The following is a 24133-nucleotide window of genomic DNA, read 5'->3' as shown; positions in this document are numbered from 1 at the left end:
AAAGCCCTCCCCCCACCCCGCCAAGGGCTGAGACGTGGCTGTGTTTGCTCCAGTGCTCCTGGAACCAGGACCTCCTGGGGCTGAGGAGGGAATTCTGCCCTGACTTCTGGAATCATCTTCTCCCTCCAGGCAAGTCTGAGCCCCCATTGTCTCCCATCCGTCATACAAGGCACCCTAGTTCAAAGGGAAAGGGCCTCTCTTTTTAGAGAGCAATTATGGAACTCTCTGCCTCAGGAGGCCGTGATGGCCACCAACTTGGGTGGCTTTAAAAGTGGATGAGACAAATTCATGGAGGAGAGGAGGGCTATCAAAGGCCAATAGCCACGGGGAGACAGCAATGCTGCCCAAGACCAGCTGCTAGGATCCACAGGAGGAGGAGGAGGTGCTCTTGTGTTCACGTTCTTCTTGCTGGCTTCTCGCTGAGGCATCTGGCTGGCCACTGAGGAAAGGATGCTCGACTCCAGCAGGCTCTTCCAAAGCTTTTATGTGGTGCTTTTGTTCACTCTGTGTGTGAGATTGGGGGTGTCTCAATAAGCAAACCAAAAGTTTTATTTCCTGCCCCTCCAATAACAGCGACACGAATGCCTGTGCAAGTAGGGAATCTCTTTTGGGGGTGATCAGATCTTGGGGCCCAGCCTGGAGTTCCCATGGAATGGCTTACTGCTCCCAGCAAAAGTGGTGCTGATTCACCATGGGCAACAGACAGGCCTGTGGAGCTGTCAGACATTCCCACAGAGCAGTGCCAGCAGCGGAGGAGGATTGGGACTCCGCACATTTGTACAGGACAGAAGCTGTGCTATGATGGTTCTGGACAATGCCACAGCCAGTGACAGAAGGGAGCATTTGAAGGGGTCTGTTGGCACACCAGCAGAGGTTACTCCTGAGTGAATCTTTCCTTCAGTGTTGCTGGCAAGTGAACCCCAAAGACATGATGTACAGGTGACAGTTTAATGACTCAGAAAGGATTCAATAAGTCTGCTAACATGTGGCTAATTCTTTACATCCTGGAGGAAGGGCTTAGCCACAAGGGCCGTTGACTAACGGCAACCTTGGCAGACACAATGCAGTTGACAATGTGTAATCAAAAGGGCCCTCCTTGTCACGAGGGGCACAAGCAGCCCATTCTTCATCCTTATAAAACACGTCCAAGTGTCCCAGAGGCATGCTCCCTTCACGCGGCAGCACTCGCCTCAGTTGGGAGCACTTTCTGGTAGGCTCTGCTGCCACCAGCTGGCACCTAGAGGGGAGGACGGGGCTTTGGGACTATGTTTAGAGGAAGAGGAGGACCAAGGAAGAGGTAGATCCACCAAGGGCAGCCTGTGGTTGGGAAGGAAAACTCCTAGGCATTCGGAATGAAAACCAATCTTTCTCTGGGCCTGATGAATTGCATCTGGAGTGCCACAATCCCAGAGTCCATCAGTGACCAGGACACTAAGTTGGGAGGCTCACCAGTTCAGGAATCCAGCTGGCCTTCTCACCTGCCACACTGAGAGGTCTGTCAAGTGCTCTTCACCTGCCTTATACCAATAACATGGCTGAGGACTGGTGCGATGGGGTGGCTGGAGTATTGGTCATGGGCCACGTCACAGGCTCATGTTGTGGTGGGGTTGCCATGCCCTGTCTTCATCCCCCGCCCCGCCCCCTTTGGCTTCCAAGGCACAGCCCTGAAGTCATTTGAGTGGCTGAAATAAGAATGTGATCAAAATGTGATGCATGACCAGATGGGAGAAAATGGGAGGGTTGATTAATGTGTCCATGTACAGCATCTGCAGCTCATGTGCATGATACATTTAATCTCGAGTGTTTTACTCAGCAACAGAATGATTCAAATGTAATTTATGTATGAAATTAATGAAGCAAAATAATTCATGAGAATGAATTGTTAGAACAAAGAATGTTTCAAAATTCAGGAGCTGCATTTTTTAAAAATGGTTCTATTATCATTGAATTAGGGAAATCAAGGTGCCCAATTTATCAGTGCTGAGATGTTCAAGGTGTTTTGAGGTAATCAAGACTGAGGATAATGGCATGCTGGGAGTTTCATTCCTGGAACTCACAATTGCTATTAAAACCTCTTTTTAATATGGCCAAAGCAGGAGCAGAAGTTGCAAGATATATTATGGAATAAAGGGAGGCGCTCATAGTGTGCATAAATCTGGGCCAGGGGGCCATGATTAACGTGCAGACCAAGAAGCGTCACACTGACACTTTCCGAAACGTGAAATGGCTCCTTCTCAGTAACCAGGCCTACACTTCATCATGAGGGGCTGTTGGACACAGAGCCTTTGCCAAGCAACTGAGACCATGTGCCGTTTGCTACCTGGGATTCACTGGGCAAAGTGCCTCTAATAATTTCAGTCGCAAGTGCCAAGCACGGACAGCTGAGTGCTGTAGACCAAGTGCTTTGGCAGCAGTCTGGGATCTTGGGAGTTCGAGCTTCATTAGGATGGTCACCTCCAATCCATGAATGGACTCAAGTCTCTTGGCTTTGGTCAATCAGAGCAACTTCAAGGGGGGCATGGATGGATCACACTGTCATGGACCATGTAATGATCAGCCATTGATGTACACAGCTGCAACAAGCTCTCCTCCCATCTCCCAGAACCAAAAAAGGGTTGAAATGGGAGGAGGAAGGGCAGGCTGCATGCAGACAGTCTCAGATTGCTTGGGGGAAGCCCCGGAGAGGAGAGGACTTTGATGGCTGTGGAAAAGCTATGAGTTTCAGTCTCTGCAATTATATGTGTCTTTACAATAAAGAGTTAACTCCAACTTTAAGCAGTGTGCTTTTGTGACAGCTCACTCTGTGACACCCTAGATCATTTTCACATGTACTACTGGCAACTGGGTGTCCCTCATCTTATATTTGTGCATCTGGTTCTTCCTGTTTAAGTGTAGAAGCTTCCATTTGTCCCCCTAGGAGCTGGGGGCACTGTTATACAGTGGTTCCACTCCTTCCTCCTGGGCCGTGTTCAGAGAGTGGGGGGGTGAGTGTTCAGATCCCTGGGCTCTCACTTTTGGAGTGCCTCAAGGTTCTGTCCTCTCCCCCCCCCCCATGCTTTTCAACATCTACATGCAGCCACTGGGAGAAATCATCAGGGGGCTTGAGTTGGGTGTTCATCAATATCCGGATGATACCCAGCTCTAACTCTCTTTCAAATCAGAATCAGTGAAGGCGGTGAAGGTCCTGAGTGAGTGTCTGGAGGAGGTTGGAGGATGGATGGCAGCTAACAGATTGAAGTTGAATCCTGACAAGACAGAAGTACTCTTTTCAGGGGACAGGAGGTGGGCAGGTGTGGAGGACTCCCTGGTCCTGAATGGGGTAACTGTGACCCTGAAGGACCAGCTGCACGGCTTGGAAGTCATTTTGGACTCACAGCTGTCCATGGAGGCGCAGGTCCATTCTGTGTCCAGGGCAGCTGTTTATCAGCTCCATCTGGTACACAGGCTGAGACCCTACCTGCCCGCAGACTGTCTCGCCAGAGTGGTGCATGCTCTAGTCATCTCTCGCTTGGACTACTGCTATGTGCTCTATGTGGGGCTACCTTTGAAGGTGACGCAGAAACTACAACTAATCCAGAATGCAGCAGCTAGACTGATGACTGGGAGTGGCCGCCAAGACCACATAACATTGGTCTTGAAAGACCTACTGTACGTTTCTGCGCACAATTCAAAGTGTTGGTGCTGACCTTTAAAGCCCTAAACGGCCTTGGTCCAGTATACCTGAAGGAACATCTCCACCTCCATCGTTCTGCTCAGACACTGAGGTCCAGCGCAGAGGGTCTTCTGGCGGTTCCCTCACTGCGTGAAGCCAAGTTATAGGGAACCAGGCAGAGGGCCTTCTCGGTAGCAGCACCTGCCCTGTAGAATGCCCTCCCACCAGATGTCAAAGAGAAAAACAACTACCAGACTTTTAGAATACATCTGACGGCAGCCCTGTTTAGGGAAGCTATCGTATTTTAATATTTTGTTGGAAGCTGCCCATAGTGGCTAGGGAAACCCAGCCAGATGGGCACAGTATAAATTATTATTAGTATTAGTATTGAAATGCATTTTATTAGTTTTGGCCCAGTCTTCTCCAATCTGTTAAAGTCATCTTGAATCCCAATTCTGTATTCTGTAGCATTAGCTATCCTTCCTGGTCTGGTGTCACTGGGTGAGCATCCCCTCAATTCCTTCATCCAAGTCATTTATAAAGACAATGGGCCCAGGACAGACCCTGCAGCACCCCACTTTTCACCTTTTATCCAGCATGATGAGGAACCATTAACGAGTATTCTTTGGGTTCAGTAAGTCAACCAGCTACAAATTCACTTAACAGTTATCTCATCCAGCCCACCTTTTACCAGCTTCCTCTCAAGAACATCATGAGGGACTTCATCAAAAGCCTTACTGAAATAAAGATACACTATGTCCACAGCATTGCCCTGATCCAGCAAGCCTGTAAGTCCATCAAAAAAAGAATTGAGATTGGTCTGGCGTGACATATTTTTGAGAAACCCATGCTGGGTCTTAGTAATCACAGCATGCTTTTCTAAGTGCTCATAGATTGACTGTTGAATTATTTGTTCTAGGACCTTTCCTGGTATTGATGTTATGCTCACCAGTCGGTAGTTACCTGGGGCTTCTTTTTCTCTTTTTGAAAATGGGGACATTTGCCCACCTCCTCACCTAATCGCCAAGAATTCTCAAAGATCACAAAGGCTGAGATTACACCTGCAAGCTCCTTTCGTACCCTTGGATGCAGCTCATCAGGCCCTGGAAATCTGAATTCATTTAAAGTAGCTAGATGTCTCCTTACTACCTCCTTTCCTTTCATGAGCTACAACTCCCTTTTTTGCATCATTTCTTTTGTCACTAGGTTGGTCATTGCGTTCCTTTTGTGTGAGGACAGAGAGAAAGTATATGTTAAGCAGTTCTGCCTTCCTCTGTCACCCAAGAGCATTGCTCCATGCAAATGACCTACCACTTGCTTGTTCTTCCTCTTCCTTCGAGCATAGCTGAATAAACCTTTATTATTATTTTTAACCTCTCTTGCAAGCCTGAGCTCATACTGAGCTTTAGCCCACCTGACATTCACCCTACATCTATTGGCTACTTGTATATACTCCTCCTTTGTGATTTCTCCAACTTCTATTTCTTCTACATTCCCTTCTTAACTCTCAGTTCATCTGTAAGCTCCTTATGTAGCCACACCGGTTTCCTTAGATGCCTCCCACTTTTCTTTCTTGTTGGAAATGTCTGCATTTGGACCTTCAAAATTTCATCTTAAGGAAGCTCCCATCAGTCTTGGACTCCCTTCTCTCTGAGTATTTCTGACCATGGGGTCTTACCCAGGAGTTGTTCCTGATGTTTCACTGGAGTATTGTATGGAATTTGCAGCAGGTGGGTCACTTCAAGAGTAAGCACTCTATGACTTCACAAATACTTTGTCACAAAACCTTGGTATCACACTGCCTGAAACTTTGGGATCTTTCCCCCCTGTAATCCTTGTTCTTTCTTAATTCAGGTTATCCAGAGCTGCATGCTGCATCCATTGAGAAGCGGATAGGACTATGCCAAAGCTAAAACTATTCCACACTTGCAGGAGGCGCTATTAGTGCTTCTACAAAGGCAAGAGATGTCACCTTTGTTCTTAGCTCCATGATTACAGGGTGGAGAACAAAGAAGCCACCCAACAATCTTACTAAGAGGATTTCACCCAAGCCTAAGGTTGTCACAACCTATTAAGGCAAATGAAGCCTGGCATTTCACAAAAGGCAGAAACGCTTTAATTTGATTGCGAGAGATATAATTCCTCATCTCCGTGGTTTCTATTTCAGCCTAATCCTGCTCAAATGACATAAGCACTTTCCTACTGGTGATTATTTCTAAATCTCTGCTCTTGACAGGGGAAACATGGCATTATCTCCCCACAGAGGAGTTCCGGTGGGTTTTGTGGTCTGAAAGGGAGTCGGGCGGGGTCCTGGGCGAGGCGAGAGGCCGCTGGGCTCCGGGGTGGGCTCGACCCACAGGGCAGGTCTCCAAAGGGCACCACCTCTTGGCTGGAGAGGCAAGGAGAGGAGTCCCGTGGCAGCCAAAGCAAGCCGGACCAAGGCTGGGAAGGAACCAGGCAGAAGCTCTTCCCTTCTTTCCCGGGCTTCCGCGGGAGCCTGTCCATGGCGGCGGCGGCGGCTGCTGGGATGGGCGAGCGGGGAGCGCGGCCTTCCTCTCCTCGCTTGTAGCAGCTCCTCGGCGGGGCGCGGGCGGGGAGCGCGGCCTTGCTTGTTGGGGGCCCGGGCCCTCCTCGACTTCTGAGGAGGGACCCGCTTCGCTCTCGCCAGGGGCCGAGGGACACCCGCCGCCGCCGCCGCCGCCTCCTTCCCGCCCTTTCCAGCGCCTCAGGCGGAACGAAGAAAAGGGCGGGAAACGTCGGGCGCGGCAGCGCGAGAGCCGCTTCGGGCCTTCCCTCCCCTCCGCGCTCGCCTTTCCGCTCTCGGCGTTGGCTGCTCCGCCTGCCTGTCAACATGCGGCCCCTCCTTGCGCCACCGCCTGCCCAGTCAGAGGCCTCGCGGAGCTGCCGGTCGGTCGGGGCTGGCCGAGGCGGGGGAAGGGCGTCCGCCTCCCAGGGAGCAGAGGGCCAGAAAGCGCCTGGCCGACCCGTTGGGCCCTCGGCTCGCTTTCCATTCAGCTCCCTTTGCATTTCTCAGAAGGGGGCCATTTCGCCTTCAGTGAGAAGTTTGTGAGGATGCTCAGGGAAATTCTTCTTAGTTTAATTGCCTGGTGTGTTTTGTTTTGTTTCTGTGTGTCTTGCTTTGCAATGGCCTTGGCTACATAAATAAGCAATGTCTAGGCAGAAATAAATCCTTTATTCTGTAGGTTCATTCCTATCTCGTAGGAAGTGCTTGTGAGGCATTTGCAGTGGCTCCGTCCGTGTGTGTCTGGGAGGAGAGGCTTCCTTGGGCCCCGGCCGGCTCACCCGTCTTCCGCAGCCAGCATGGCATGGCCTGGGGGGGATTTGGCCCTTCACCAGCTGCCCGCCCTGCTTGTGCCCTTTCTGGCAAGGTGGATGTTGTTCCTTTTTTAAAAAAAAATATTTTTTATTAGCTGGCCAATCACATCAAATTAAATCACATCGCATAAATTCCAAATTACAAAGCCAATTTTTTAAATTTTGTTGGGGGAACCCATACTTCAAGATCCAAAGGGGGATTCAGATCATCTTATTACTGCGTTAATGTCCAAATCAGTCCCAATCAGTCCAAACAAAGTTCATAATTCTATCCAGTCTTATCTTGGTGTTTCCACATCATATCTTGTTCATATAATTTCTCTTTTTCCTTTACGATCTCTTCTGTTAGTCTCCTTAAGCCGATAGCAAGTATAATAATCCTCTGTGGATTTCCCGTTCCTCCACTAAGTCCAGATGGTTTCCATATATCTCCTTCATAGATAACATCACTCTTTCCATCGTAAATTTTGGCATTTGTCGCTCTTAAATCCCACCAAGGAGTTGATCCACGATATGTAAACAACTCTATTTCTCTCTTTCTCCTCACAGACCCAAGAGCTCCAACAATGCCTCCCAAAATGGCAACGGCATTTTTACCTGCGTCATTCCAAAACTCTTAGCTTTCCAGCTTCATCTTGAAACATTGCTTTGGATTGAAAGTTTATCTCCACACAGCCTTAAATCCACAGCTTAAGTCCTTAATTTCTGACTCATTAGGGGAGGGGATTCTTGTTAAAACACATAGAAAAAAGGGAAGGCAAGTTTTTCCCCCCTCCCCCCTCAGTCATTTGTCGTACCGTATCTTGACGTATCTTCTCATATTTTATTCTTGTCTTGTTATCAGAGATCTCTTCTGTCAGCAGTCTTTATTCCCCTTTTTCCTAGAAGCATGTGCAATTAATCTCGCCCAAATTGTTTCTTTTAAAGATCATTGCAACTAGCAGTGCGAATCAGGGACGGCATCAAGGAGTGCCGGAATCCCACAGGAGGGCTTTGTGCCTAGTGCCCCCACCCCCACAAATTCGGGGGTGGTATAGGGCACAGCAGGCAAGGGCCGTCCCCCCCACAATCCTGGGGGGGTTAAGGAGGCTAATTACCCCCATCATAGCCTCCAAATTACCTCGTGTGGGTCGGAGAGATGTTATTGTCAGCCATCTTCTGATGCGCCCCCTAGTGGCCCCCCCAGGTGGATGTTGTTCCAATGCAACTCAGTCCTTCTGAGGAACCAAAGGTCCTGTCTGGATTGTGGCCAGAGATCCTTCTGGGCATCGGTGCCGTGGCTCTGGCTTTCAGTACACACCAGAGGAGCACTCCTTGAACAGGCCTCCAATAATGGCATCTTAATTCAGGGGGAATCCATACGTTTAAAAAAAGCACTGGATGCTTCTGTGATAGGGACACACAGAATTCAAGCTGAGAATACAAATTCAGTGCCTAATAATATTATAGGCATGTTGCATCTGAGTTTATCAAAGAAATGTAAGCAAGAAGAGACACTGAACTTACAGTACCATTTCATGCATCTCTACTAAGAGCCAGCCTCACTGAGTTCAGTGGGGCTTACTCCCAGGTGAAGTGTGTAGCATTTCCGCCTCAAGCCTGGCAGCAAACAAACTCTGCATCTTCTCAAAGTCCCTGAGGGGATTCCTATGACTACGACATTCAGGCCTTCTAGGCGTTGCGCTACAAAATCCCACTTCACGTGAGCATAAGAATGCTGGTGGAATGAATAGTGCCATCTGAGAATGCATTCATTTTTGGTACACAAAATCAAAGTTTAGTACAATGTAGTTAAACTCAGGGTATCTGAGCTTTGATCTATGTGAATGAAAGTTTGTTACCTCACCCTGCCCCCAATTGAAATATGTGTTTGTAAGTTTAAGCTCAGAATTTATGAACTCAAGGGGAGAAAAATTGAAAATCTGTACAATTATATCTGAGCCCCATGAATCAGACTTGTAAGAGTAATTGTGTTCTTTTAAAGCATAAGGACTTTATTAACACTCTAAAAAAAGAAAGCTAAGATTTTCTGGTTTCTTGCTTAAGAAGCTAAATTGATGTCATAGATCACACAGTGATGTATTCCCAACTGCTTAAGCCTCTGGACTTATGTCATGGATCACACCATGATATATTCACACAACTCAGCAGGTTTTAAAGCATTGACAATTTAACTGTACTCATTATCTTCTTCCTGTCAATAGGAGATGCAGCTTGGGGTGGATTTGTAGCAAAAAATAAATAAATGGAAGCAAAATTGTTAAGAAACTGCCCCCTCCACTATTGCCCACTGCTCAACTTCTGCTAGAAGTTTCAGCCAAGAAAGGAAGGAAGAAAAATAAAGCGAAAGAATAAGAGAATTGATGAAGGGAGGGAGTGGGAGAGGAATGGAACACCTGAGCATCCCATGTTGTTTGACTTCGATAGTCCAGTGGCTCTTCTGCCTCCTGCTTACCCTCTTGTATCCTTTCCGGTTCCTCTAGAGCACTTACCTTCAGCAAGGTAGAGGGCCACCTGAAACAGGTGGGGAAAGTCTACAGCAGCAGCTCCAGAGCAAATATATGGAGCTGGCTTCCACAAAGAGTGAGGTCCCCTTCCTAAAGAAAGTACTAGAGGAGTGGGGGAGAAACTCATGGAGCACCGTCCGCAGCACCAGAAAGAGCCTGCATGACAGCTGACGCTTAGGTCACATGGCTATGAGCAGTCAGCAGGCAGGAAAAAAGCCTCCTTTGTTTTATTTATTTTGCTTTACTTTACATTGTTTTGTTTTTTAATTTGTTTTCTGCCCTTCACCCAAAGATCACAAAGCAGTTCACAATACAGGGTGCCCTAGCCTGCTGTCTTTGGTTTTCCTTTGGGTAAGGACAGTGGCCCATCAGTTTGGTAGTCAGCATCTTCTAGCATATTCAGTGCAATTAACTTCAGCCACAAAGGGCAATGAGAGACATGGGAATGATGGCGAAGCCCTATGTGCATTGGGAAAATGTGGCTTTACCCAAAACACTTGTTACATTATACATCCCTTACTAACTCCATTCTTCCATGTCTCCTAACAAAGCAAAATAATACCTGTTTATCTGACTTTTGTGTTCAAATCTCAATTATCACACCACATTGAATATGCCCCAATTACCATATTTACTCGAATCTAATGCACATCTTTTTTGGCCAAATCATGTTGTGAATATTTAGGTGTGCATTAGACTCGATGACACATTTACATTTGCCAGCAAATACTTTTTTTGGTTTCAAAGTTCTGAAAATTGAGGTGCGCATTAGATTCGATGGCACATTAAAGGTAAAGGTACCCCTGCCCGTACGGGCCAGTCTTGACAGACTCTGGGGTTGTGCGCCCACCTCACTTAAGAGGCCAGGGGCCAGCGCTGTCCGGAGACACTTCCGGGTCACGTGGCCAGCGTGACATCGCTGCTCTGGCGAGCCAGAGCTGCACACGGAAACGCCGTTTACCTTCCCGCTGGTAAGCGGTCCCTATTTATCTACTTGCACCCGGAGGTGCTTTCGAACTGCTAGGTTGGCAGGCGCTGGGACCGAGCAGCGGGAGCGCACCCCGCCGCAGGGATTCGAACCGCCGACCTTTCGATCGGCAAGTCCTAGGCGCTGAGGCTTTAACCCACAGCGCCACCTGCATCTCGATGGCACATTAGACTCAAGTAAATACGGTACCTCGTGCTTTATAACCACAGTGTAACTAACATTCCCCTTTCCTGACAGTGCGACACTCTGAGCAGGAGTCAGGGAACCAGACGAAAGGGAAAGACGTCAACTCAGCTCAGACTCCGCCACCCAGAAGCAAAGCAAGGCCCAGGGCTGCTGGAGATGCTGCAGGCTGACTCCGAGGGGCCACCTCCATTGCTGTCCAAGGTTCTGAACTACTGAAGAGCCGTAAGCAGTAAGGTCTAGCCTGGAAGCCGGATACTTTGGTATTAATGTGCTGTTTCATGCCTTAATATAGAAGCCCAATCTAGGAACCGGGCTTCTTGCTTTGCCTGGCGTCCTATAAGTTGGGGCTGGACACACTGGTGGCACTGATGGCACTAGGGCACTCCAACTGTGGTGCTGAGCATTACCCTGTTAGTCTTTGTGCTTTAACATGCGGTATGCAGGCTGGAACTGTGCATTACACATAATACACTCTGCAGGTTGGCTACGCAGCTATGTTGTGCTTCATTCTTGCTGGGTATGAGTAATGTGTGGTCATCACTCCAAGCATTTTTATTGCCTTCAAATCCAGAAAGAGCAGCTGCCCTTGGCAGAATACAACAAAGATGCTAAAATGGCTGGGCCTCTGGAACAGTTTTGGGCTTGATTTGGGACCTAGTCTTGAAAGAGCTAAGCAGGACTAAGTAGCTTCATGAGTGTAGCTTGACCAGCAGCCGAGATCCAGTCCTAAAGGGCCCTGCTGAGATTTCACTGACAATTCAACTTCAAACAATTCAAGAACTTGCTGCAAATATTTATTGAAGTTCATCTCAACCACCAAACACAATATATACTGGTCAGTACACAAGAGAGTGTGTTTGTATTAAGGCAAGGAGTCCCCAGGAAAATAAATAATTTCACACTTAAGATCAGTATTGTCATAGTGCCTACTGAGTGCTCATAGTGGTCCTCATCCTTAGCTAAGTAATTCTTATACAACCCCACTATTACACCTGATGCATTCAATTCAAATACTTCCATAGAGTAATGTCCCACCTTTTTCTTACAAAGATTTTGCAAACCACAGTATTGTATAATCTTTCTTATATAGTTGAGCCATTAGGAGAGATTAAGCATCCAGGTCCCACAGAGATCTCCCAGAGCAGTTTGCGTCAGAGGAAATGCCTGCATCCAAACCCCAGAAAACAGGATAAGTGAGAGACTGTCAACTTTAGGGCTTTCTGGAGTTGGAAAAAACAAACATTTCAATCAAATATCTGCTGGTAGAGAAAGAGGAGACAGAATTGCACAAGCAACATTCTTGCCTCAGCCACCCAGTTGTTAAGCCTGATAATCACTGTGTAAACAGGAGAAATTCTACAAATATTCATGCTTGCTTAAATCTTTTGGACAATTAATGGAAGGAAGGTGTGTGTGTCTAAAACCTTCAGAATTTTGTTTTTTACTGATGCAGCTCTGCAAGAAGTCACAGCCTCCAGCTGCACAGAATCTGCAGCTGCCCTCCCAACACCCCTGAACCCTCTTTGTGAGTGCTGTCAGCCCCCCTTCTGGGAATGGCCCCAGGGGACTCCTTGTCCTGCTGCCATTAATGAACACTGAGCAGGAAGAGAGGAGCCGCTTCCAGAGCAGAAACTGGAAGTCCCTGTTAAATCCCCTCTTCACAGGGAATGTGGCACAACACCCCAGATCACAGGAGTGACCAAGGCACTGACCCCCTGTGAGCAGAGCAGGGGCAGGACACCCCTGCTCAGAATGAGACCCTTGCAATGGCCACTGAAGGAAAAGGGATGGCAAAGAGTCCTCTGGAGAGGGCTTGCTGACACGTGGCCCAGCAGGAAAGGTGGCAGCCACCATGTTGCACGACAAGCGAGAGACACCACATGGAGACACAGGCAGGCGGTGATGGCGGCCATCATTGGGGGCTCGTTGGGCTGCCCTCTTCCGTGAGGGTCTTGAAATCCATGGACAGGGCCATCTCCTCAGCCAAGGGGGGCCTTTGCCACTCCTCCCGTGTCAAGATGTAGCCCACAATGGCCCCAAAAGCCACCAGGAGGAGGCCCAAGGTGTTGGCCAGGACTCCCTCTGGGGCAAAGGAGCTGTAAGTCTCCCTGAGCAAGAATAGAAAGGTTGACATTAGCACAAGCACTTTATCTCCACCCCACCCCCAACCCCCAATTTCTAATTCATTCATTCATTTAAGAAAAAGGCAGCTCAAGGCTTTGGGCAACTCGTCTGCTGACCAGACATGTTCAGAATCTCATTCTGCCTTCCAGACCAGAGGAGGCAATGGAGACGGCACTCAGTTCCAAGCCCAGCACTGCTGCCATTTTGCAGGATGTTGATTTGAGAATATATTAGCCAAGTAAACTGCAAAAAGCTGTTTACGAACACCCCTCCTAGGCAGTCATTTCTGCTCCATCCCTCACTTTGCAGCCCAGAATTCTGGATTTATCAGAAGGAAGCTGAGCAGAGACAGAGCCATCAGGTTGTAAGTTAAAACAGAAACACTTCCACAAAGTGGGGGCCACTCACTTGATGTTGAAGAGCAGCACCTCCAGGATCCCCAGCAGGGCAGTGGCGACAGAAAGGATGAGGAGGGCAGCCCCAAAGAAGACATGCTGCGGTTTGTATCTGCTGCGGAGCGAAAAGGAGGCTCCGGGGAAGAGGAAGAAGCTCCAGCCCAGCAGCCACTAAGGATAGAAGAGAGGCAGTATCCCAAAGTCAAGAGACAGCAGCCCGCCTCCCATGGAGCCCATCCCACCCCCAGAATGGACTAAATAATCAGGAGGCAAAGAGGAGCCAGCCCTCAAACCCTGCAAACTCCCTTGCTGCCACTGGTGAGAGGCGGGTGGTGCCCCAGGATGAGGGGCCAAAGGTCTCCCTTCCAATAACCCACCCCCATGGCCTCCTTCTGATCCCAGGAAGCCATGACTGAGGGGGGGGCACAAGGGCTGGCTCAAAGGCAATTCAGAGTGGCAGCCTCCTTCCTTGGAGGGTTTTAAGCAGAGCCTGGATGGCCCTCTGTCATGGATGCTTTAGCTGAGATTCCTGCATTGCAGGGGGCTGGACTACATGACCCTGGGGGTCCCTTCCAACTCTTAAGATTTTATGTGGTGCCACTGCAAGTGACCCCCAACCCCACCCAGGAGGAAGGTGGGCGCAGGAAGGCTCCCAGCAATGCAGATCAGCTGTGCTCTGGGAAGAGATGAGGATCGTGGGAGCCAAGACCCAGCTCCCCAGGCAGACAGTGTCAGAGCCCCGTCTTGTTTCTGCGGTGCAGATGAGCCCTCCCAGAGATCCCCCATCCAGCGCCTGGAATCAAAGCCCCCCCCCCCCGAAGAATGTGGGTGGCTGCTGGAAGCTCTGAAGCTGTCAGGCTGCAGCATGCAGCAAGGATGTGGCTCAAGGGTGTCCTTCCTCTACTCGCTTGTGGTCCTCCAAGGTTGCTGAGGAATCTGGGGAGCCCCAGCACCAGATGCGGTTTCAAGAGGGGAATCAGCAGCCAGAGTTTCTTCCTTTCTCTTGCTCTGATTTCCTGCCCCTCGTGCATTTCTCCCTCGCTGCTCTCTGGGGCACAGACACCAGCCCCCTTTCTTCCTCCCGCTCTGCTTTGGCCTCACCTGCACAAAGTAGAAGCCAAAGGCCAGGATGCCACACCAGCTGTGCAGGCTGTACATGTCCGGGATGCTCTGCTTCTTGTGGAACTGGAACACGGCTATCAGACCTGGAGGGAGGGAGAGGCCTCAGGTGACCCCCTGCCTTTCCCCACCATCCCAACCCTCAGGCAAAGCTGCACCAGAGTGGGACCCCACTTAACATGAGGGACGAGGGATGGGGAGATGGGCAGGTCCAACTTGCCTGGGAAGAAGCACATGGGTGGAAATGGCAGGTGGTGGAGACTGTCTGTCTGTCTGGGGGAGCCCTGCTAGCTGTATTCCAATCCACATATGTGAGGAACACAGTAAGCCACCCATGGCCTCGTCCACCCCAGCCTTATGTTTTTATGGGAGAAGAGGCCCAAAACATGCCCGCTTCCTCCAGCTTATTGGAGAACTCAGAGGAGCTGTAGGTTGACCCTGAGACTCAGGGAAGCCTCTGACCACCCCCTTGAGCCTGCTGCCCCTCAGAGGGGCTTCTGAGAAAGCAGGCAGGAGGTTGAGGCTCAAGCAAATGGGGCAGATTATTCCAGCTGCCCCCCCCCAGGACTCACCAACCAGTGCAATGACCAGCGCCAGGGCATGGAGCAGCCCGTGGAGGATTTTGGTAGAGCGCTTGCTCTCATGCCGGAAGACCCGATATACCAGGAGGGCTGCAAGAGGAGAAGAGGGAGGGGAGAGGGGCAATGAGGTGTGGGGCTGGCCGAGAGGGGGGCTTGGCTCTTGCTCCCCTGGCCAGGAACTTCTCCGCTCAGACCCCACAAGTAGCGTTCTTCAGTTCTGTATTTTGTACACTTATAAATTCACAAATATATTTTTTAAAAACAAACAGACAAATAATTGAAAAGGTTTGAGGGTCTCTCAAAAGCCTGGGATTTGAATAACAGAGTGGAAGATCATCTTGCGGAGCATCTGCCTTAATCATGTGGCTGAATGACCATGCGCAGACACAGTTTGTGGACCCTTGGCTGGGCAGTGCAAGATGTGCTTCTGCCTCAATTGGGACGGGGGGGTGGCACATCCTGTTCTGCCCCCTCTCCTAAATTGTGAATGCAGTTACAGCAGGGGGAGGGGTTTGAAATAAGCAGCTCCCAGTTGTCTCCCTTGGAAGGCAGTTCTCAAAAGGCCCCCCTCCCACCGCTTCCTTACCGTCTCCTTGGAGGAAGACCATCCCAATGACCATGCACAGTGGGTGGGCATTGAACTGCAGCTTGGATCCATCCCAGGCAATGCCGCCTCGGTATTGGCCCATCCAGGCCCCCGTCAGGGTGATCACGGCCAGGCCCACCACCTGTGAAGCAGCCACGGCGTAGGTGAGGCCAGATGGACTGGCGCTCCTGGCCGGAGAATCCTCCATGCTGTGCTCAGCAGAGCCCGGGGCTGCCAAACAAGAGGAGCACAGCTGTCAGCAGGTAGACCCACGGAGGGCAGGGGCTGCCTCTGGAAATCTCGGGGGAACTGGAATTTGGGGGGAGATCTGCACCCCTCCTTGTCCCACTTGGCAGCAGCACCTTGGAGTAGCTGCACCCGTCACCAGATCTTCTGTTAATTCCAGTGGCCAAAGAAGGCCCAGAGGGTGGACCGGTTACTCTATGAGCCAAAGGAGGCTCTCAAGATCTCGCTGGACTTCCAGTGGAGCCCGTTGCAATTCTTAATTATCTGTCTGCATTGTTTTAAAGTGATATTTTATCTCTTTTGTAAAGCTTGCTGCACACCACTCTGGAATTTTGCACGAAGGGTGCTCTATGAATACTTTTCATACACAACTAAGACGCTGGGCGAGGCTGCCTGGGGTTTCTCTTTCATCATTTTGTGGCTCTATAAGGATCAGGGAGAAGAGGAAGCTGGCATGGCCCCGCTTGGCCCTGGGGCAGAGAGCCCAAGCCGAAGCTGTGGGGCAAGAGTCTGAGGCTCCTCCACCTTCTGCAACTGGGAGCTACAACTCCCATTCTCCTCGGCTTCATACAGCAATGTTTTGGGGTACCTGATGGGACCTGGAGAGTTCAGAACATCTGAGCAGGCATGAAGCACCATGTTGGGGAAGCCACTCTGGCCAAACTCCCCCCAGGAGTCCCTCACCCCAAATGCTTGTTCCCCACCTGCATCTTCAGGTCCTTCTCTGCACTTTGACCCAGCACAGCAGAAAGTCTGCAAACATCCTCCCCTTTAAAACAAACACAAGCCCCAGGAAAACACAAAAATGTCTTCATTGGGCCACAAACAACGATGATGATCTCTCTGCACTGGGAGTTCCCAATCCAAGCAAGAGCTGCTGCTCTTGGGAAAGGGAAATGCAAAGTCTGACCGCCCCCCACCGCCTGCAGGCTGCCTTCCAGCTTCTCTCTTCTACTGAGCCTCCACCCAAAGATAGGGCAGGATGGAGCCTAGATGTGCTTATGGGCAGAACCAGGACTAAACCACTGAGCCTCTTGGGCTTGCTGATCAGAAGGTCGGCAGTTCAAATCCCCACAATGGAATGAGTTCCTGTGGCCCTTTCCCAGCTCCTGCCAACCTAGCAGTTTGAAAGCATGCCAGTGCAAGTAGATAAATAGGTACCACTGTGACGGGAAGCTAAATGGCATTTCTGTGTGCTCTGGCTTCTGTCATGGTGTCCGATTGCACCAGAAGCGGTTTAGTCCTGCTAGCCACATGATCCGAAAAGCTGTCTACGGACAAAAAGCAGCTCCCTCGACCTGAAAGCAAGATGAGCACCACAACCCCATAGTCACCTTTGAGTGGACTTAATCGTCCAGGGGTCCTTTACCTTTATGGGCAAAACCTCAGCACCACCATTTGCTGATGGAGAAGCAGAGCCTGCAATGCCTCTGAAGAGCCTGGTGAGTTGTCCCCCAGCTGCGTTGCTGGGCTCTGGATCTCCCTGCCCCTCTGCCAGGGATGTGGGTACCCTGGGGGCCTGTTCTGTTGCACAGCACACAGCTGGCCTTTGCAGCAGGGAGGAGGACAGGGCTAAGCCAATTGACTTAATCCACTTAACTGCACTGATCTAATAAGGCCTGCAGCTCTGGCCAAGAATCGATGCAAATGTGATAAAGACACCCACTTCCACCTCAGCTTCCAGGATCCAGGCTTCTGTTGGGCACATCCTGCTCCCCAACCAGATCCCTCTCTGGCCCCCTGAGCACTTTGGAGTCTGCTGCTCCACAATAGCAAAGAGCAGGAGCTGCCATTAAAACAGATGAAAACATCTGGCTGCAGAACAGGCCTTCCTAGGGAAAGGCGCAAGGCAGGGGATTCCTTTAGGCTGTGCTGACTTGCCAGGGGGAGGGGCTGCACTTTCCTCCCTGCTCCCCATAACTTGGTCTGTGGTAGAACAGCTGCTTGGCATGCAGAAGGTCATTGGCATCTCCAGGCAAGGCTGGGGAGAGACTCCTTGCCTGAAATCCTGGAGAGCCACTGCTGCCAGTCAGTGCAGACGGTACTGAGCGAGATGCAGCAATGGGTCCCACTCAGTATAAGGCAGCATTGCACGCCCCCCCCATGCCAGGCCCACACTGCCTGTCTCGTGACGCTTGCCATATAAGGGATGTGCCAGGGCAGGAGGGGAGGAGGTGACTGGCAGCACCAGCCTTTAATCAGGGAGCACCTTGGCCAGGCTCTCCTTCCTTCTTCCAATCACAGTGCCGGGGGGGGGGGGGTAATAGAATGAAGTTACCAGTTGCTGCCAAGGGACAAAAAAGCAAAAATCAAAACCTCAAACCAACTTCCATACATCCCAAGTCCCTTCCCCCTGTGCCATTGTAGAGTTGAAAGGGACCCTGGGCATCATCTTCTGGTCCAAGCGTGTAAGGTCTGACAAATTCCTTCCTTGCCTTGCTGACCATTTCATTTCCCAGAAGGTGGAAGAAGCAAGAAGATGATCCTCTGTCTTGGATCTGGTCCTCACTAATAAGGAGGAGCTGATCGATGAAGTGGAAGCGCTTGGAAACTCTGAAACTTGGGAGGAAGTGATCCTCTTCTCCTGGGTTTCAGGACACAGAGGAAAGGGGAAATGAAAGGGGAGTCGGACACAGACTCTGGACTTCAAAAAGGCCAACTTCATATAGCTTAAGGAGCTACTGGGTGGGATCCCACCGTCAAAGAGAAGGGAATCCAAGAAGGATGGGAGTTTCTAAAAGGAGAAATATTGAAGGCCCAAATGCAGACAGTACCAACAAGAAAGAAAAGTGGGGGGCTCGGCAAAAATATATGTAAGCTATTTTCATACAAATTGCCCCCCAAGTCACAGCAGAGAGATAACCCCCCCACACACACACACAGACACACTTTCTAGACTTCTCTTGCACAAAAACCCCAGCACTGACTTGAAAATTTCAACAAATTCTGCAAATAAATAAATATTATAGGTTCCACATTACATAAAAAAAGAACCACTAAAGGCATCTTGCCCACAGGCCCCTCCACCTGTTTGGCTGACCTCTGGCAAGAAGGATCCACTCCGAAGTGGCTGGCAGACCTGCCCATGCCACCCAGTTCTGCAAAAGAGGCACTGCTTCCCTGCAGTCAGCAGAGCCAAAGAAATCCTCCGTCCACCTGCCGGAAGCCCAAGCGACCCAGGTTCTGAGGGGCCAAAGCAGGCTGGGCCTGACTCTTCCCTCCTCGGTGCCCCCTCTTCACTACCCCCGGCCAGCGCTGCCTCCGTCGCCGCGCGGTCCAGCCCCGGCAGGCAGCGCTCAGCCCGGCCAAGACCCACCTGCTGCTGCTGCTGCTGCTGCGATCTCTGCTCCGCGTCCTGAGCCCCAAAGGCGCGTCTGCCGGCCGCTCCAGAGCTCCTGGCGCAGCGGAGAGACCAGGCTCCCGTTTCCTCCTCCTCCTCCTCCTCCGGGCAGAGCCTGGACCTCCCTCCCTCCCTCCCCCCCCCCCGGTGCCCAGCAGCCACCTCCGCCCCTGGCGCGCCCAGAGCGGCGGGGAGGCGCTGCTGCTCGGGACTGGGGCGCCTCACCTGCCCGGCCCCCGCCGCCTCCTGCTCTCAGCCGGGGGACCCCCTTGCCGGGGGCGGGCGGCATGGTCCGATTCCTCGGAGAAGGGCCGGGGGGGGACGGACACGGGACTGGACGGAGCCACCTTCAGCTAACATGACTCACCTTTCCTGTTCTCGCCCAGGCAGGAAGCCAGAGAAGGACGCGGGCAGAGCAGCCCCGCGGGAGGGGCCGGGCGATGCCTCCAGGACCCAAGACTGGCCGGGTCTGGAGGGGACCCCGGGGCATCTAGTCCACACCCCCCCCGCGCAGTGCAGTCCCCCTTGCTTCCAAAGAGGGGCAAGCCGGGGAGGCAGCCTTGCAGGGGCGCCTCCTTGCAGAAGCCTCCGTCTCGAGGGGGGCGGAGGGACAAAGAAGGGCCGGGAGGGGGGGTCCTATGGGGGCAGACGGAAGCCCATCCCGGCCGGGGGGGGAGAGAACTCTGGGTCGCCCGCGGGGGAGGGCGAGGTTGCCCATCCCACTCCCCCCCCCCGACCGGGTCTTCTCTGCGGGATGCGGGGCCCCTTGGGCTCCAGGGAGGCGCCCCTCTCCTCCCCCCCCTCACCTGGCGGCGCCTCCGTCCCAGTCGCTGCTGCTGCGCGGCGTCCGCCTCCTCCTGTCGGCCGGGCTCCGGGGGGGGGGAGGCAGCTGGCATCTCCCTCCCCACCCCCACCCCGTCGCCATGGAAACGGGGGGAGCCGCGGAGCGAAGGAGGAAGAGGGGCTGCAGCCAAGGGGCCCCTCCCTGCCCCTCCAGGCTGAGCAGGTGCAGGGGCGCAGGCTGGGTGGCCGGGGATGTCCTGAGCCCCAATAAAAGAAGCGCCGACTCCAGCGGGGGGGGGGCGAGATTATCCCCCCTCCGGCTGAGGGGGTCTCCCTGCCGTCTGCACCTGGCTGCGCTGGGGGGGGGGGGGGGCTTTCCTGGTTGAGAAACTCCAAGGTGCTGGTGGCCCCACAGGCAGGAGGATGCCCGTGGAACTCCCTGCAGCTTTTTAGGTGTCTCTTGGAAACAGTCCTTTTAAGACAGGCCACCGCAATACATTTTTGCACCTACTGATGATTTAAATGTTTCATAGATATGTTTGGGGTCTCCCTCCACCGGGATTTTCAACTGGTTTTATCCAGTTCTATTTTATACAATGTATTGTTAAGTTGCTTTGAGATTTTCTTTGTATAGCCACTAAGAAACATAATAATGTCTTAGCTTCCATAGCAAATGTTTTTTAGATTATAAACTACCTCTTGGGCAACAAAAGATAATATTTAGAATTGCACTGGTACTTTTGTACAGAAAGGGACTATTCACAACATGTTGCAGAATATGTAATTAGGAAAATGCTTCTTTGAAACATAAGTTTAAGCAATGTCTGACGTTTATGAATTTTTGGATTAAAGTCTTAGGATGTATAAATACTAATTTGGGGGGAAATAAAATTGTCAGATGATGACATTATCCTAAATGTCATGTCAGTTATATGAGGCTTGGCAGCTGGTCGATCTAGATGGACTCTTTGTGCCCTTACGTCTGCCAAAAGACTGATATTGACTGGAAAGATAATACTTTGGCCCCTTTTGATTAATGGAGAGATGATAGGCCAGTCTTGCCAGACTCTGGGGTTGTGCGCCCATCTCACTCAAGAGGCCAGGGGCCAGCGCTTGTCCGAAGACACTTCCGGGTCACGTGGCCAGCGTGACATCGCTGATCTGGCGAGCCAGAGCTGCACACGGAAACGCCGTTTACCTTCCCGCTAGAAAGCGGTCCCTATTTATCTACTTGCACCCGAGGGTGCTTTCGAACTGCTAGGTTGGCAGGCGCTGGGACCGAACAACGGGAGTGCACCCCGCCGCGGGGATTCGAACCGCCGACCTTTCAATCGGCAAGCCCTAGGCGCTGAGGCTTTAACCCACAGCGCCACCCGCGTCCCCTTTCTTGCAACATAGGAACAGATTATTTTTAGATGCAGATTGTGTATTTTGTGCATTTTGTTCAGAGAGAGATGACCCTCCATTTGCCTCCTGTGGCTTAATCAACCAGCTGCTCTTTTCAACATACAGGATTCTGTAAACACCAAGCATTTTATTCTCAAAAATACAGAAACGATTTTCACCCTCTGCACGCAACTCTGGTCCTGGGGACTCCTGGCCTGCAGGAGCAGCTCCCAGTTGGAGAAGGACCCAGTTCACGGTCTCTGCCAGGTAGGGCAGGCACACCTCCATGCACCAGAGCCCACTTTGCCTCTGCTGAAGGGTCAAAACCAGCTCCTCTGCCTGAGGAAGGGCCGCCTGGGCTTTGCAAAAGTCTTTCTTCACTCTGCCACTTCCTGAAGTTCCTCTTGGGTCCCTCAGGCCTTCTTTTTTCTACCTTGGAAGCTGCGCTTTGCCCCTTGTCCAAAGCAAACAGTGTGTGGGACACTGGAAGAGAAGGAACAGCAAGAGAGCTTTCAGTGTCCTCATGGCCAGCAGTAAAAAGGGCTCCGGGTGGATCAGAGGCTTGGCTGAGGCTTCTCAGGTTTCCAAATGCCATATGCGAGCGCTGCCATTTAAGATAACCTACAGAAGGCCCTGAAATCTATTGAAATTTGTTACGCTTTCCTGTTGCTCAGCCACTCAGGCTCAACAATGGGTGTAGTTCCTTATTTTAACTCATTTCTGGTACCTCCAGATTGAGCTCATGTTACCACAAGTGCATGAAGCGTTGTCATTTGATTAGTAAAAAAATTACTCAGTCACCAGTTCAGTAACTAAGCTATGCAAACATATATACATGCAAACAATATTCCAAAAGCAGAACAGCTCTTCCTGACTTATTCCAGAGGCCAGACTTACACATTTCAAGACGTTACTACCCTGTGCTTCTTCAGGAGGAAAGGGGATATAATTTTAATATAAACAACAATATTAGTTAGTAGTGCCAAATCGCCCCGAGTTTCACTCACACAATGCCATTCACGCAGCTTCCAGCCATTCTAAAAGATTTGGGGCAGGATTTTAAGGTGAGATACCTATTTTCTCTTGGAGGTTTTGTGACCCTTTTTAGTTTGTGGCTGACAGAAGAAGCAAGCGTTGACACTGTTCTCCACACACAAAGAACAAGCGGATGCTAAGACGAGGACAGCCACTCCAGGAGAGGCACCGACCTGGACCTGTAGAGCCGCCTCTCAGGTGGCGGAAATGCTGGCGTGTCCTCTGCCCCAGGCTGGGGCGGCTTCTCCTCTGTGCTCTCGCTGGGGCCGACCTCCATGGCATCGTCCGCTGCCGGCTCCCTGCAGTCTTCTCCCTCCCACACATCCATCGGGAAGGCGCTTTCTCTGGAGGGAGATCTCGCTGCCTTTGTGCTGGCACAAAAACACAGCCCAGAGCAAAACCCTTGAAAACTTTATGATAAGACATGAGGCCCTTGCTGCTGCCACCACCCCAGTTTCTCTCACCACATGGAGGCTGTCTGTGAGTCCTGGCCCTTCTCCCCTGTCAGCTTCTTCTCCCCCCAGCCTTGCTTTTCTTCCTGCAGCATGCAGGCAGGAGCCTGGGTACTGCAGCAGTCACAGTGGCCGGCAAAGACTTTTTAGAAGAGGATTTAAATCCCCCCCATGAGGCTCACCTAGTGGCTTTGGGGCCAGGCACTTCCTCTCTGCCTCACCTACCTTGGCTCCTGGGCGAAAAGGGCAGGATTCCAAAGAAAGCCAAACAGTACTAGATTTGTCTAGAAGATTTGTCTGCTCCCCCCCCCCTGCTCCATCTCCGAAGCCAGTCTGCTGAACAGTGAGCATGTCTGCCTCCTCCCCCCCCCCCGTTACCCACACCTGAGTACTTACGTCTTTGCCTTCACGGGTTTATCAAAGCGGAAGTCCGATGGGTAGCAGTGAACTCGGACCAAGTGCTCCTTGCGCTCTTTGCTGTTCTTGAACTTCTCCGGACAGCTCTCAACCAGGCATTGGTACTAGGAAAGGGGGCAAGAGGGGGCTGGTCAGAATTTGGGGTCCCAACCACTCAAGCAGAGGTGGGCATTTAAAAAAAATCTCTGATGTCTTATTGCGTTTTTGTATTTTGCTGGAAGCAGCCCAGAGTGGCTGGGGCAATACAGTCAGGGGGACAAGATACAAATAATAAAATTATTATCATGAAGCAGCAGCTGGCTACTGGTGCCATGGCTTCATGGAGCAGGGGGGAGGATGTGGCCTTCCAGGGGCCTCTGGCTCTCACCAGGCTGCGCTTCTCCGCCATGACCCCGAAGAGGGCGTCGTGCCACTCCAGCAGGTGCAGGTGCAGCAGGTGCGCCGAGGGGAAGGCGCGCTGGCAGGCCGAGCAGGCGCTGCGGTGAAGGAGGCCGTAGTGGTGCTCGCAGCTGGCCAGCGAGTCGAAGACCTGCGCGCAGCCCACGGCCGGGCACGAGAAGGCGGCGGGGGGCCTGCGGGAGACACGGGGAGGGGGTCGCAAGGGGCACCCAAAGGCCATCCAGACCCGCCCCGCGGGAGGGGAGAAGGGGCGCCGGGGCTCCCCCGAGGGCGACGCTCACCGGGAGGCCCCTCCGGGCGGGGGGGCGCTGGGCTGCGCATCCTGGAGGCGGAGATGCCGCTGGACGTCGCCGTCCTAAGAGGAAGGAAGAAAGACCCGGATGACGCCACTTCCGGGAGGGCCCCCCCCCGGGCTCCCCTCTCCCCCCCCCAGCCCGCCGCCCTCCCGCCCGCCCGCCCGCCTGCCTCGAAGAAGGGGTGCTGCGCGGGGAAGCGGAGCCTGGCCGGGCGGAAGCGGAAGGGGCCCCCGTCTCGCTCGCCTTCCTCGTCCCGCATCCTCCCGCTTTCCTCGCCCGCTGCCGGAAGAGGCGGGCCTCTCTCT

The 24133-nt window shown here is 51.9% G+C and overlaps 2 protein-coding genes across 4 annotated transcripts; both read right to left on the bottom strand.

Annotated features, from left to right (window-relative positions):
• Positions 1-11450: 11450 nt before the first annotated feature.
• On the bottom strand, positions 11451-20000 carry CYB561 (cytochrome b561). Of its 3 annotated transcripts, XM_081927570.1 has the most exons (7): positions 19969-20000; positions 19867-19919; positions 15475-15705; positions 14880-14978; positions 14290-14393; positions 13202-13359; positions 11451-12777 (listed from the first exon to the last, which is right to left on the bottom strand). In XM_081927570.1, exons 1-7 carry the CDS (start codon positions 19983-19985, stop codon positions 12582-12584), a joined length of 858 nt encoding a protein of 285 aa, XP_081783696.1. In that variant the 5' UTR covers positions 19986-20000; the 3' UTR covers positions 11451-12581. The 3 variants fall into 3 exon arrangements, with proteins under 3 accessions (XP_081783696.1, XP_081783697.1, XP_081783698.1); XM_081927571.1 differs by lacking the exons at positions 19867-19919; positions 19969-20000 and adding an exon at positions 19428-19515; XM_081927572.1 differs by lacking the exons at positions 19867-19919; positions 19969-20000 and adding an exon at positions 19037-19187.
• Positions 20001-21357: 1357 nt separating this feature from the next.
• ZNF511 (zinc finger protein 511) lies at positions 21358-24123 on the bottom strand. Its single transcript, XM_081922908.1, has 6 exons — positions 23998-24123; positions 23814-23887; positions 23501-23705; positions 23113-23237; positions 22438-22635; positions 21358-21712 (listed from the first exon to the last, which is right to left on the bottom strand). The coding sequence occupies exons 1-6, from the start codon at positions 24085-24087 to the stop codon at positions 21643-21645; spliced, it is 762 nt and encodes a 253-aa protein (XP_081779034.1). The 5' UTR covers positions 24088-24123; the 3' UTR covers positions 21358-21642.
• Between the last annotated feature and the right edge of the window lie 10 nt (positions 24124-24133).

The sequence above is a fragment of the Podarcis melisellensis genome, assembly GCF_964234715.1.
Source record: "Podarcis melisellensis genome assembly, chromosome: 1".
Taxonomy (NCBI): domain Eukaryota; kingdom Metazoa; phylum Chordata; class Lepidosauria; order Squamata; family Lacertidae; genus Podarcis; species Podarcis melisellensis.
The sequence above is the reverse complement of the archived record's forward strand: the minus strand, read 5'-3'. Positions and strand labels throughout refer to the sequence as shown.

Bases quoted from the DNA above. Each gene is read 5' to 3' on its own strand.
- ZNF511 (XM_081922908.1), bottom strand. From the start codon at position 24,087: ATGCGGGACGAGGAAGGCGAGCGAGACGGGGGCCCCTTCCGCTTCCGC. The intron at 22,636-23,112 runs GTAAGTACTCAG...TTTTTGTGCCAG, and splicing joins AAACCCGTGAAGGCAAAGAC to CACAAAGGCAGCGAGATCTC. The intron at 21,713-22,437 runs GTCGGTGCCTCT...CTTCTCTTCCAG, and splicing joins AGGCGGCTCTACAGGTCCAG to TGTCCCACACACTGTTTGCT.
- CYB561 (XM_081927570.1), bottom strand. The intron at 15,706-19,866 runs GTGAGGGGGGGG...CTTGTTTGGCAG, and splicing joins TGGGACGGAGGCGCCGCCAG to CCCCGGGCTCTGCTGAGCAC. The intron at 14,394-14,879 runs GTGAGTCCTGGG...CCCTCCCTCCAG, and splicing joins GCTGGTCATTGCACTGGTTG to GTCTGATAGCCGTGTTCCAG.